The sequence below is a fragment of the Heliangelus exortis genome, chromosome 1, assembly GCF_036169615.1.
Source record: "Heliangelus exortis chromosome 1, bHelExo1.hap1, whole genome shotgun sequence".
Lineage (NCBI taxonomy): Eukaryota > Metazoa > Chordata > Aves > Apodiformes > Trochilidae > Heliangelus > Heliangelus exortis.
Genome location: NC_092422.1, coordinates 59,196,342 through 59,211,006, shown reverse-complemented (window position 1 = coordinate 59,211,006; position 14,665 = coordinate 59,196,342). Strand labels below are relative to the sequence as shown.

Genomic DNA, 14,665 nt, shown 5'->3' with positions numbered 1-14,665 from the left:
CACACACAGTATAAATCCACTAATTTCTGGATTTTGGCACCCAGAGAGAGTTTGATGATAAAGTTGAAAATCAATGGTGACACCCCAGTCATGCTGTAGGTTTCCTCTGGCAGGGAAGCTGGCATAGGTATTTCTGCCCCTTTTATTCCACAGCCCTGCTGTGAATTCTTACCTTCATGTTGCTGTTCTACTCAGCTGTTTCAGTGCAGGTTATTGTGGGGGTGGGTCCACAGAAGCTGTTCTTAACTATTTCACTGCAAGTATTAATATTTGGAAGAAAAAGACAATTTTAAAATGAAGAGCCTGGATTTTTTGAGGGGAGTTTGCTCGAGCTGTTGTTTTGGTGTTTGGTTTTTGGTTTGTTTTTTTATTTTTTTTTTGAGGACACTTCTAAACTTATACTGTCTTTTCATTTTAGGTGTCCACAGTGGCTATGTTATAAGGGAAGGGATAAGTTTTGCATGTAGGTGGGAGAGGAACTTCAGGGAAGACCTCATCACTCTCTACAACTCCTTGAAAGGAGACTGGAGCCAGGGGGGGGTCAGTCTCTTCTCCCAGGTAGCTCCCAGTAAGACAAGAGGGCGTGGACTTAAGCTCTTCCAGGGGAGGTTCAGGTTAGATATTAGGAAAAAATTCTTTACAGAGAGGGTGATCAGGCATTGGAATGGGCTGCCCAGGGAGGTGGTGGATCCTCCATCCCTGGAGGTTTTTAAGAAGAGACTGATGTGGCACTCAGTGCCATGGTCTGGGAACCACAGTGGTGGTGGATCAAGGGTTGGACTTGATGATCTCAGAGGTCCTTTCCAACCCGGATGATTCTGTGATTCTAAATCCCATAAAAATAATGTTTGGTGTCACTCTGCCCTGAAATAAAAACATGGACTCATAGGTCTTACACTGCTATTGTGGAAACCATTAATTGTGTTTAGTGCATGGAAAGACCTGATTCTACCCTCTTCGTGTGTTTGTGTGCAAGGGGTAGGGTCTGTAGAGTTTAAAACTTTCCTGTTAAGTCACACGCAGCTCAGTCTCCTGGACAGCAAGGAAAAGGTCTCCTGAACTGAGCTGAAATAAGCAAGCCTGGACTTGCTTGGAGGGACTGGCTTCGTGCCCTGCTTTCCACTTCATTTAAAGGGAGGACTTGTAGATGTGAGGAAATTTGCACTCCTGTTTTCTCCCACTTTACCCAAGCTGTCTGCTGAGCTGTAGTTCTGGTGACACGTGGCACGTGGTGTGTCACTGATGCTCCACACAGGTCTGCAGGCTGTTGGTGTCACGGTGCCAGGACCTTGATGACTGATGCTTCTGGTGTCCCAGTCCCTGGCTGATTGATAGGTGGGAGTCTGACTGTGTATTGGGTCACAAGAAGCAGACTTAAAAATGCATTAAGATTTTCTTGATAGGAGTAGGCACAGAGGTTGTCATCATTCAAACTATGTCTGTGAAAATTATTCTCTTGTGGAGGTTGCTGCAAGATACTGTCAGTGCCTCTTGCATGCACTAGAACATTGCTACCTGACAGATACGTTAGAAAGCTTGTCTACATGACAGATTATCCAAAGGATCTTTATGTCTAAAATGCATTTCTGTATAGTTTTAAATTCTAAAAAGCCCATTGCTCCTGCTTTTTATTTTCAGCATTAATCAGGAGAGGAATTTCCAAGGAGAATGGCTGGCAACATTTAAACGTTGTCTTATTTTACCAGAGCCCAGGCTGAAAATTTAACACACTTAATGTAATTCTGTGGTGACTTGCTACCATAGTGGTCACAGCTAAATAACTCCCTGCATTTCTCCTTCTGGGTGGTGAAATTTTTGATGGGCCTGAAGGTGACTAGTTGAGAAATCAGCAAAGTAGTAACAGAGAATCTTTGCTAGCTCCTCGTCAGCAAGCCTCAAAGCATTTTTCTTGGCATTTTTCTTGGATCCTGAAAATACAGTTGAAGACTTGGGGTGGAGAGAAGATGAGTTGTAGACTTTTAATACGGACCTAAGTCTGTATAGGTTTTTCATCTTCCCTGATGTCTGCAGGTCACTAAGTTGATGCAGAAGACTGAAAAGGCATTGCAGAGTTGTGTGCTCACACAAGAGGTAATGCATGTCTGCCTTTCTGTGCAGCATAACTTGAATCAAGACACAGCTTGAATTTTTAACTGGGAAAACTTCTCATCAGTGTCTTTTGAAGAGGGGCTTCTACTTGCAGTTTAAGCAAATTCCCTTTTCTTGAGGTGGAGACCATTCGTCCTTCATTCTTGATTAATCTTTGGCTGAATGGAAATATGTTGTCATTGTGTTTCCAGAAGCCTGTTGTAAGGAAAATTGATTACAGAGAAAAAAGGAAAGTTAATCATACAAGAATGAGTAATATTAGAACCTGCCATCACATTGCTTTATTTTAGAATGGTATTGTCAGCAAGTCCTGTAGACCTGCAGAAGTGCTATTGATCAGCAAGTAATTTTGTAGAACATAAGCAAATGATAAATATAGGGAAAGATGCATTAGATTTCTATTAAAAGCCTCCTGTTTGAATCACTTACCTCTGTGATGTACCTCATAAAATGAAGCTTGTGGTGGTATGGTGTCTTGGAGATTCACTCTTCTGGTATTCAGCTGTCATTGAATCAATATACAGTCAGTTTGCATTTGGAAGGTTATTTGTGCAATGAAAATAAATAGTTGCCTTAATCTTTTGTTCAGAAGTAAACTCTATACAATTTTACTGTCACTCAACTAATTCATCTGAGGTCAAGGAGAAAATGAACTTTTATGCCTTTGCCGTCACCGACTTGGAGCCATGAATGTGAAGACTCCTATTTCCTGTCATGTGAGTGCAGAAAAAGGTGTTCTTGCCAGTGTCTGGGTTATCCTGTTGCTTGCTAAACACATCTGCACATTCTTGTGATGTACACTGAATAAGGGGGAAATAATGAAAACAATGTTTGGAATATTTCATCACATGCCGCCATCCTTTTGTCCTGCAGTGCTGCCTGAAGTTCAGTTTGTGGTTATAACACAGCTGGGCACTCATCTGAATACTTAGACTGTTTAGGTTTACTTTTATTTTGATTATTTTTTGGACTTGTCTTTTCCAAAACTAAACTTAAAAGAAAAAAGGGACTGCAGGACTGCACTGAGTTCTGAATTTGTTTAGCACTCAGTTTGTTAACCCATAACAGATATGACACAACTCAGCCCCAATAGCTGCCAAGCCTATTATCCTCAGGGCAGAAGTGAAAATTAGAGTAAGTGTAACCTACTTGTACTTCTTTATTGATGCTCATATGATTTGGGCTGAATATTTACACAGGGCATTTCCATAGCAGGAATTTCAGTATTTGCCAGAAGTGATCGATTTTTCTGCAGGATGACAGCAGTGCAAAACTTTTATTTTTATATGGCTTTGTCAATCAGTTGATTGCATTAGATGGTCCGGGTCAAATTGTATCACAATGTGTGCCTGTCTCTGTTGTATGGACATGTCTGTGTATATGCATGAGTTTATACAAATAACTATAGTAATAATAAGAGAAAATAAAATAGTTTTTAATCTTGGTCCAAGATAGGCAAAATGAGTTTAGTAAAATACACGATATTTACTGTCCTAATCTTACTGCAGATAGTGTTATATGAAAATTGCTCATGTTGTATGAAAGAGAGTTATACTATGCATATGCTTTCATAATTATCTCAGAAATGGTTTATTTTAACAACAACAAAAAAAAGCAGTGATACAATTCCCAAATTTTGCCTCATAGCACACCCCTGTTACAGTTTTAGCAGCACTGGAAGTAGTGACTTACACATTAGGAAATCCAGTATGAAGTGAAATTAAAAAGAAATGCTTTTTCCTGTCCTTGATTTTTAAATTTTTTTTTCAAGAAAGTGGTCTAATGAGCAGCTTAAGCCAATCTCCCACCTTTCAGTGCAGCACAGCTGTGTTTTCCTGCTGTTTCTCTGTGTTGGTGCAAGCAAGCATGCAACTGGCAAGACCTCACCAGGCTGAGTGTTTTTCTAACAAGCAAGGTTAGATCCACATCACATCAGCAAACTGCTGCTCTTCACAAAATCATCTGGGTTGGAAAGGAGCTCTGAGATCATCAAGTCCAACCCTTGATCCACTACCACTGTGGTTCCCAGACCATGGCACTGAGTGCCACATCCAGTCTCTTCTTAAAAACCTCCAGGTTTGGAGAGTCCACCACCTCCCTGGGCAGCCCATTCCAATGCCTGATCACCCTCTCTGTAAAGAATTTTTTCCTAATCTCTAACCTAAACCTCCCCTGGAAGAGCTTAAGTCCATGCCCTCTTGTCTTACTGGGAGCTCTTGCTGTGTTGCTACTCTCTGTTGACCCAGGGTAAGGAGCAGTAACACATGGATGTGGACCATGATGGGAGTGGGAATGCCCTTTGCAGTCCAGTCAATGAAAGTCAGTTTTCCCCCCACTTGCAGACTTTCTGCAAGCATTCCCTTTTTTGAGGGGGCAGTCTCCATGATGTGATGGAGTGGGTGGTATGGCAAAGGGTGCTGGTAAGTTATAGGGTGCTCATTGTTGTAAGACAAAAAGGTATCCTTTTGTTTTAGTGGCTATGGTGTTAGGGTGCTGCCCATGTCCTGCTTCAGGAGATGGCCTTCAGAGAAGGCATGGGGTGACCAAATGTTTCTGTACTTTCCCTTTAGTGTTTTGTCCCTAGGTTCCTCTTCCTTCCTCAGTTTCATGCCACCATCAGCACCTTTACTTCTTGGTAAGTGGCTTCGCATCCAGTCACTACTACTTACCAAGTCAGCTGTTGTCAAAAAATACCTTGAGACTGGAGCTAATGTTTCTTTCCTTTGCAAAAGACAAAATGCATGTATGATACTTTGCTGCGTCTCACTCTGAATAAAAAGAAATGAGGATGCTTGTATTTGGACCTTGTTAAAAAAACTGCCATGCAAGAGCACCAAACTAAATGCAGCTCTTAAATAGTATGACAATAGAAGCAAATGCTACTCAATAAATCTTTTTTTTTCCCCTCCTACAGGAATATTTTTACCCGAAATACTTGGGTGAGTTGCACCTTTTGCTTTCACTTTGTGGCAGTGCTGGTATGTGGTGCCTAACACTGGAGCTTGTCACAGCTGAAGTCTCTGCTAAGGAAAGTGATGGAAATCTGATTGCAGTAAACATGCATTTCTAACTTTAATGACAGACAGTATGTCCTTTATGTGATTTCAGTTTTTACTTATTTATGGATTTACATTCAGAGTTCCTTTATGGGTTTTTTTTCATGTTAAAATGTTGGTGTTGCATTTATATCTGCAGCTTGCAGCATTAGTAAATATTTTGAAGTCTTCTACCTTTTCCCTTCTTTAATTAACTTATCACATACCTGATTTCCTGATTAAAACAATAACTGATTGATCCACTGGCTTATTCTACTAACCTTAGCATAGTCATGGCATCATATTGTTGTCTGTTTGTGCTTAATATGTAGTACTTAAAATCATAAATGCCAACTTTTTTAGAAAACTCTGTATGCTTTTCAGATTTTTTTAAAAAAAATTTAGTAGGTCAAATTTGAGTAGCTACTAACATGCTTTTAGAACCATAGTAGCATCTGGTAGAGTGATCATCCTCTTCAGATGGCTTTTAGCTCTACTGTACATCAGAGCTAAAAAATGTTGATGAACTTAAAAATTTTAGGGTATCTGGGAGATTATAATATTGCACAGATTTTGCTCCTACCCTTCAAATCATTGCTTAGTGAATCAGCAGGCCAGGTATGATTTGACATGCTTTGAACATCTGCCATGCCATCATTATAATAATAACATTTTCATTTTCTGTTCTTCAGCTTGTATTCAGAAATATGGGTCGCCGTATACAAGGAGTCCTGATTTCCTTACATGCGTTCATAGTAAGCATTTTTGTTTTGTATTTTGTAGTTATCTGTCCTCTCATTGTTATCTGAAGGAGTAGAGCAGCTCAGCCATCTCCATTTGTTATAATATTTTAGTATTGACCTTCCTATTCTCTAGGCTTGAGGCTCCTTATCACTTGTCCGATATAAGCAACAAAACAAGGCCTTTTCCCTTTTATAATCTGTTGCCATCTCACTGACATCTTTCAGTGCTCTGGTATTTTAACATGCAGGATATTTCTTTCTCAACACTTTCCCAAGGTGTGAAGGGAAGAGGGACGAGAAATAGGGTTGATCAGAAGGTTGTACTCTGTGCTTGGCCTTAAATTTTATTTTTTTCTTGGACTCTAGCTTTGGCTTACCCCTGTTAGGGAACCTTTAAAAAAGCTTAAATTCAAACCCAGGTTTGTGTCAGGCTTCTCATAGCTTTAGGTAAAAAGATCAGTTTCACACCTAGCACTACTGCTTTAAATATTGCAGCCTGTAAAAATTCAGATCAATTTGGAAGTCAAACTGGTATCTGTGCAGAAGGGGAAGGAGTATTTGTTCATCACTAACAGAGATCAGAATTAATTGAACTCTTCTAATACCTTTCCAGTTCCTTCATAGCAATGCTAGGAACGTAAAGAATATCTTTTGGGAGCAGATAAGTTCACATGGGGAGAAAATCACATGTATGTGTATTTATTTTTCATTTTTACCCCTGTGGTCCAGTGTCTTACTGGGGTCAAGTTATATTAACCACGTGTTCACACCAGGGCTACTAGAGCAGGATCAGAATTCAGTCGAGCTTTGACATTGATGAACTGCATTGCAGCATCCTTTTTTGATGAGTAAATTCCAAGGTTAATAATTGCTATATCAAGACCTGGCCTGACCCAGTGGAGCAGTAGCATTTGTGGATGTCAGTGTACTCTGAACTGGGAATTCTCAGACCTGTGGTACCCACATCAGCTTTGGCACACCAGATGGTTCATAGTGACACAGGAGGCCCAATGCTTGCTTTTGCTCTCCTGTGTGGCACGGCCAGGAAGTGTGAGTTCCTGCTGAAAGTGATGGCATCAACTGGGAACACTTGTTCCAAACAGCTAGTAGTGTGTTAGAAGTGCAAGTCTAAAGGGTAGTGATGAAAAAATGTGAAACAATGAAAGCTGAATAATAGTTTTCAGGGATTTTTGCCCATTACAGATGCAGTGGTTTGGGGAAAAAATCGTAATATTTTCCCCCATTAAAATGTTTTTAGATGATTGAATTTTGGCTTGCCATTGCCAATTCACAGAAGTAATGGAGAAGGAGCCTGAAACACACTTGGAAGGATGACAGGCTTTGTGCTTGGCCAATTCTTAATTTTTCACAGATGCTGCCAGAAGGTTGTGTAGCTCTGTGGGGTTGTGCTTGGATGATGCATTTAAATTGTGTTTCTTAACAGGCTGTCTTCCCTTAGAACAAGGTAGTGGAAGGTTCTTTTAATCTGACATACAAAGACATAGCACAACCTAAGGGCCGGAGGGTGATCAGCTATATGAATTAATAGAAGAAAAAAGGTACAGATTTTAACTGTGGGAGTGATTATGCAGCTTAGCAGAGTACTTGAGGATTATCATTTTCCTAAGATCTTTAGATCAGGGTTACAGGATGCAGAGAGGTAGATGCAGGTGTTTCCAGCATAGGTGCCTACATGAGCAGTATTCCCACCACAGTCAGTAGAGAGTGAATCTGCAGTTGGAGTTCTAGAGGGATTCCACTGACCAAGTTGTGTCTATGCTAGGGAGAGCTGAATCACTTAATGAGATCCATTTATTGTACTGATTACATCTCCACTGACCTAAATCAGGAGCACCTTCTAGGGAGCTGGCAGAATTGCACAGCTGTGAAGCCACCAGGAGAGTGTAAAGCTGTGTCTCCTGTTCTCAAGTTCTCAGGACAAGAAGAGCAAATTATCAGCACAGTGTTGATGTGATAGCAGTGTCTGTGGTTGTCCTGCCATTTCTCAGGTGTTGTGGTAGAGTGGTATTCTGCTGGGCAGGGTTATTTCCATCTGGCTCTGAGAAGCACATCAGAATCCATCTGGAGGGGAAGAATCAGGAGCTTGACAATACACCAAGTCAAGCATTACCCTGATGACATTTTTGCTTATCAAGTGACTTTAAAAGGTTACTGTGAGGCTTAGTTTGTGCTGCTTGAAAAAACAAACAAACAAACAAACAAACAAAAAAAACCCCACAAAAACCAAAACACAACAAAACAGACTTGGGTTACTATAGCTAATCCATTTCTATTTACTGTATACAAATTCTGGTATGCCTAGGAAAAGAAAGGCTCATCTCCTCCACCTTAGCCCAGTTTCTCCTACCCCAGCTCCTCTACCTGCAGCCCTGTGCCCACTAGGCAGTGATTTACTGGGAGGTATCCAGCAGGTGGATGTTCAGACAGCCCATGGAGCTGTGTTTTATTTTGTGTGGCCAGGCGTCTGACTTGGCTGGGGCTTCTACACAGCTCTGTACAGATGGAGTGGTGATGGAGAAAGATAATGAGGCCTTGTTTCTAGTGAGTGGGTGGTAATTCTGTGAGGCTCTTAAGATTTTCCTGTAGAGTTTTCCTGGGTGCTCCTTGCCTACAATGGAACACCTTCCTGAGGCTCAGGATAAATGCTTATCTTCTAAATGGCATAGTCCTAGCTAGAGGCTGAAGCTGTGCTGGTTACAGAGGAGGAAAGTGAGACACTGTCTGGATCTAGTATGTTTTGGCTGTATTTTGAAAGGGGTGGATGAAATCACAATTAGAAACACAGATTATTTTAGTTGTGGAGATTTGCAATTCTTTATGACCTTTTTATAGAGCTCCTTTCTTTGCTTCAGCTATTTTGTACCAACTGATTCAGACTACTGTATTTAATGACAGCCATTGCAAATCATCTTTGGTGGTTTGAAAGGAGTGGTGAAAACATTTATATTGCATGAAGTGCTACATGTAAAGCAAATAAAGCATGGTAATCTTGATAAACTGCAACACTGTGTTGCTAGCTTAGAAATATAAAATGGTTTAGGCTAAAAGGGACCTTTAAAGGTCATCTAGTCCAATGCTCCTGCACTGAGAAGTCACCTAGACCAGGCTGCTCAGAGCCTCATCCAGCCTGGCCTTGAATGTTTCCAGGGATGGAGTTTCTACCATCTCTCTGGGCAAACTGTTCCAGTGTCTCACCATCCTCACTATAAAAAAGTTCTTCCTTATATCTAGTCTAAATCTACCCTCTTTGAATTTAAGACCATTATCCCTTGTCCTACCAAACCAGACTCTGCTAAAAGGTTTGTCCCCATTTTTCTTACAAGCCCTCCTTTAACTATTTAAAGGCCATGTAACTGCAAACTTCAGGTAATTCAATATGCAGTGTAGCCCAAGAATCTGACTATTTTTATTGATAATCATAATAGAAATGCTATCCAATATTAGAGTATATGCTCTTGCCTTATTTTTATGCCTAACATCACACTGGTTTTAATGGCTTGCGAAAAGGCAAACCAAAAAGATAATGGGACAAACTGGAACACTTTTTGCCTGTGACAGTAACCCAGCACTGACACAGTTTGCCCCGGGAGGTTTTAGAGTCCCTGGCCCTGGAAATATTAAAAAACTGTCTGGACATGGTCCTGGACAACCAGTTCTAGGTGACTCTGCTTGAGTATGGGGTTGGATATGTGACTTCCAGAGATGCCTGCCAATTTCAACCAGTCTATGATTACTGAGATTCACATCTAAGGCAGTCAGTGCAACAACAGTGCTGTTTGGACATCAGTGGGTGTTGCTTCTGCCTGCTCTCACAGAAATGGTGAAATTTTTTCAAAGCAGGTTGTCCTGAAGGGGACTTCCAGGGTCACACAGAGGAAGTTAAAAAGAGACATGTAGAAGGAGTGTAATCCTGATGAAAGTAGGAGTGTATCCAGTTCTTAAATAAACTCAATATGAGAAGTCTAACTGGGCTACTAATTTACAAACAGTTCTCCCTTCCTGCCTCCCTGCTACCCCATATGCCCATCAATTCACAAGTCATGTTTCCCAGTATGAGGAGGAGTACGTCCTGCACATTGGTCCTGATGAACATTGGTGTCAGCAGAACGAGTGCATGATAAGGGCTCTTTGCTGCTGCTGCTGCTCACTTAGTGTGTACACACTGAGCACTTCTTGGACTGCAAATCTAGTATCACAGACTAAACTTGGCCTGCAGAGAGCTGTTACTAATCAGGTGCACTGAATATACTTGTCTGGTCCACATTTCATAAATTATTCCTTTTATCTGTACTGAACTGTGTTCCTGCTGAGTTGTATGTGCTGCTAAGATTGTAGGATTGCAGAAGGCATTGTTAGTGACAGCAGTTCTTCCTTTAAAGCATCTCTGCTAACTGCAGCAGCTGCAGCAATCCCTGTATCATGCACCAAAAGGACTGAGCAGAATCACTGCTATGTAGTTTAGTGCTCCCCTGCCCCTTGCTGGCACAACAAACTGCCACGTATGTTCACCACAAGAGAAGCCTGGACATCATACCTTCATGTCATAGGACTTGCTTTTCCACTGCTTTTCATGTGCTGGTGAGCACAGAGAGCAGCAGGACTAACCATGTAACTGCTCCAGTGTAGAAAGTCAGTCCCGTTGTGAATATACATACATTTGGGTTTCCTATGGCTCTACTCAGGTTCAAATGTTGTCTGTAGAAAGTGACATCCATGGCAGACTGAACCATGTCTAAAGTTCATCCAAGTGTAGAAGGTCTGCAGAAGTGCTCTGTCTCTCCCCAGCCTCACTGCTGAAGGGGGAAAGGCCCTCTGATGAGGTGATCTTTGCAGTCTACAGAATGAGCTGCTCCTTCTGGTTAAGGTTGTGGAAAGAGTTAACACATTTATGTTTTCTGAAGATCACTGATCTAGAACACCTGTGTAACAGGTTACTACTACATGAGAGCTACCAACTATTTTTTTATAGGGACAAGGATGTTCTCTCATCCTTCCTTTAGCTGTCACTCCAAAGCAGTTGCCCTGGATGTTCTGCTAAATGAGTGGGTGAATTTGGACAGGTAGCTTCTATTTGTCCAGCAGTCATGTTATTTTGATGTATGTTCCTCCAATCCTCCCCAAAGTATGGTGGTCACTCTTGCTTCTTTCCTGTGGAGAAAATCCATTGCCAACTATTGGAGCTTGGCTTAAAATCAGTGGGAGATTTCACTCTGTGTTGGTCTCATAGGAACAGAGAGAGTCTGTCTGTCTGTCTGCCTGTCTACCTCTGCAAACTGGTTTGTTACCCTTACACCACTAATACATTAGTGTTTCTTGTTTGTTATTTTTCTTTGTAAGAGAAAGTACAAGTTCAATAGCTCTGACAAAAATACAGCTATAAACCTTTGCTAGAAGCAAATCTATCAGCCCTGGTAAGATCCCCAGTTGAGCTCCCAAAAGTAATTGAAAAGATTATCCATTCTCCCACGAGTACCTTAGTTGGTACCTGCTTTTTTTTTTCTCCAAAACCAGGGGGAGTAGAATTAACTTTACTTAAAAATTAGCTACTTTGAGTTGTTTCTTTCAGGATGTGACTGACCTTCAGATATGGGGGTAGCTCACTCCCTTTTGCAATAAAGTGAATTCTGCTGCTTGTGCAAAGTTCTTGGCACAGCTTGTTTGGCATGTGAGCACTAAGAGCTTCCAGTGTTGCTGGGTGTGAGTATTTCTGAGTGACTCCCCATTATTGTTTAAGTTTCTTGACTTTTAATGAGAGTGAAATACCAGTTTGTCAGTGACTTCAATGTACTGTTCTGTTGTTTGTTTTTGTTTTTTTTCATTCCTGACATAAACCAGATTTGCCAAACCAGTGTTCTCCTGATCCTTGTCACAAAGAAGGGACCATCAAATGTGAAGATCTCAAGGGGGACTTTTATTGTGAGTGCAAGCGTGGCTGGCAGGGTAAAACTTGTGAAAAAGGTAATTGGGTTTCATTATTTTTTTATATCTCTAGCAAAGATGTATTGTCTTTTTCTGTATTCTCAAATGGTCACTGATACTGTGCTGCACAGTTCAGAAGTCACAGAATTGAACCTGGATTACACACCTCTCATGTCTTTACCCCTCTGTGAATATGGTAATTGTAAGATCAGCATTTTTTTATATGCCTTGAATGGCTCTCAGCTTGGTCTTGGCAAAGCAATCTAAGAAATTGCGTTCCAACTTTCTCTCCCACCCCTCTGAAAGTGGCAGCAGTGGGACATCTGCAGTGGCTTTTCCAGCAGAACTGCCTCCCCCTGTTGCAGTGAGCCCCAGTGGAACAGATCACAGACTGCTGACGCTGGGAATTTGCCCCTTGTTCCTTTCTTGCACCTCTGCAATGGGAACTGCAACTTTCAGCAAGCAATTGGGGTATGGCTGATAGTGCACAAGCAGATTAAATTTGTCTGTTAAAGCATCCTTGCCAGTTCCACTTACATCCCACTGTGTATTTCCACCAACTCCAAAGACAGGCAGAAGTTATTTGTGCAAGAATTCCCATGCCTCAAGAGGGCTTTCTGTATTATTTTATGAAACAGTGAGGTTATTTTTCTCTCCTCATGTTTTTTGGTTCCTTTTCTTACTTCTGCCTTCACGGCTGCCTGTCAGGGCCACTGCTTTTTTTCCTGCCAATATTAAATAATTGCCAGAAGTATTCGCCAGAAATCACATTCAGCCAATCAAGTATTGTGGCAACCAAGACAGCAGGAGATCCAAAGCCTCTTCTTCTGATGTAAATACTTTGAGGAGATTATAGGGTCACTCACAGGCAGATTATTTGAGTGCTTGAGACAGTCATCTGAGCAGTTGCTTTGAGAACTCAGCAACTGATCAGTCTGAAGCACATCTCCTCTTCTACTTACACCAGGAAATGTGCTGTTCTACCCATCAGCTCACTCCAGAGCCCCATGTACAAGCAGGACACAATGAGGAGGTAGAGACATGTAGGGTGAAATCCAGGCACTACAGAATTTGATGGGATTTTGCTACTAACTTCAGTGGAGCAGTGTATAGCTCACAGTGCTCAAGAGCTGTGAACTCAAAACTTTGTGTTCTCATGAGTTCTATAGTAGTAGGGATATATTGTTTTATTCTAAGCTTTCACCTTGAACTTATTGGTCATAGTATAATTTTAAAAATTAGTTATGATATAAAATATATTCATTATAATTATATTGCTTCTGCAAACAAACTTCTTTGCTTCCACCATCACTAAAGATACTCTTGTGCATTCCCAGAGCTCTGAAGGACATACTCAGTTACAGTTCTTTTTCTGCCTTTTTTTTTTTTTTTGATTTAATGAACTTGAGCCAATGCATTTGTAGTGTTTGAATAAAATCTTTGCGATTTTTATATATATATATATATATATTTTTTTTTTATAATCACTGAGTTGCAGCTGTAATAGTGTTTCTTGTTTGGCCTTTCACCTTCCCAAGGCCTGCCCCACTCTTACCCTCTGTGATTACTTACAGAGGTGAAAACCTGACCCTAGTACTGATGCTTTCTTCTGATGCAGATATTGATGAGTGCAGGACGCAGAACGGCGGCTGCAGCCACCTCTGTCTCAACAAGCTCGGCAGCTACCGCTGTGCCTGCTACAGTGGGTATGCCCTCAAGGACAGCAAAACGTGTGAGGGTAAGTTTTGATGGGTCCCTCAGGTTTACTTCAGGGGATGCTCAGTGGCTTCTGGCTATATTTTGCAGCACTGAACATCCCCTGCCCGCTCGCCAGCCCAGCCCAGACTGGTGTCCTGGGTGCCCCAGCCCAGCACTGCAGGTCTGGGCTCGCTCCATCACACTGGTGTGATTTGCAGGGTGGTTCGTGGCTTGGGTTGTGTTGAATTGGTTCAGCTGGTCAGTCCTCACGGCCTGGCTTTGAGGGGAGGGTGGGCTGGTTCTGGTTTTGATTCTTTCCAGGCTCACGGTGTGGTAGTGTGTGAGCCCTTTGGTTTTCTGTTGCGGGTTTCTTAATCTCTAAACTTGGGTATGCGCAGCAGCTGATGAATTCAGGCAGATACAGATGGATAAATTCCCTGCAACTGAGTATTAATAGCTGTAGAAAGGCCCTGTTGGAGATTGGCAACTGTTTCACACAGTAGCTGAGAACAGAATGTGAGGATCTGAAGTATCTGATTGAAACCATGGCAAGAATTTACATAACCAGAACTTAAGCAACTGAGATTTTAAATGTGTTAAGAAACTGCATGCTGAGACACGGACTCATTAATGATCGTAAGTGGATGTTAAAATATTGCCTGTCTCATGAAAAAAACAGGCAAGTCTCTGTGAATACCTCTCACAGATGGATGTCACAAGATGTTTCTAAGCAGTTTACACACCTGAGCTGAACAGTGATGCTACCAGCAAAGCCACAAAGAGCAGGTTTTTATTTCTGTGTCACTTCCACTGTTTAAAGTGATTGCACCGTATCCCTTTCTAATGGGAGCAGCCACACAGAAGAGCCAATTTCTCTCTTGAATTGTCCTCTGGTGCCAGCTGGCATGGGCAGGTGGATAGCAAATGGGCTCACAGTTACATTTGTTTTCATGTTTATGTGTGTTTGTATAATAGCACTGTGAATGTAGTGTATAAGCATAGGCCAGCTCACTCAAACCTGGGAAAATCACAAAGTGTGATGTGGTTGCAGTTTTAACCTGTACTAGAAGGCAAAAGTAAATATTAAACTCTGAAGATACTGCAAATGTTTTGTCAACACCAGGATTTTGCTGGGTGTTA

General features: G+C 41.5%; 1 protein-coding gene across 1 annotated transcript in view; it reads left to right on the top strand.

Annotated features, from left to right (window-relative positions):
* The window catches only part of GAS6 (growth arrest specific 6), a 44,735-nt gene that overhangs the window by 10,040 nt on the left and 20,030 nt on the right, over positions 1–14,665 (top strand). The window contains exons 3-6 of the mRNA XM_071744227.1: positions 5,024–5,048; positions 5,837–5,899; positions 11,744–11,866; positions 13,446–13,565. Coding sequence (XP_071600328.1) covers positions 5,024–5,048; positions 5,837–5,899; positions 11,744–11,866; positions 13,446–13,565 — 331 coding nt within the window. The remainder of the gene's footprint in view (positions 1–5,023; positions 5,049–5,836; positions 5,900–11,743; positions 11,867–13,445; positions 13,566–14,665) is intronic.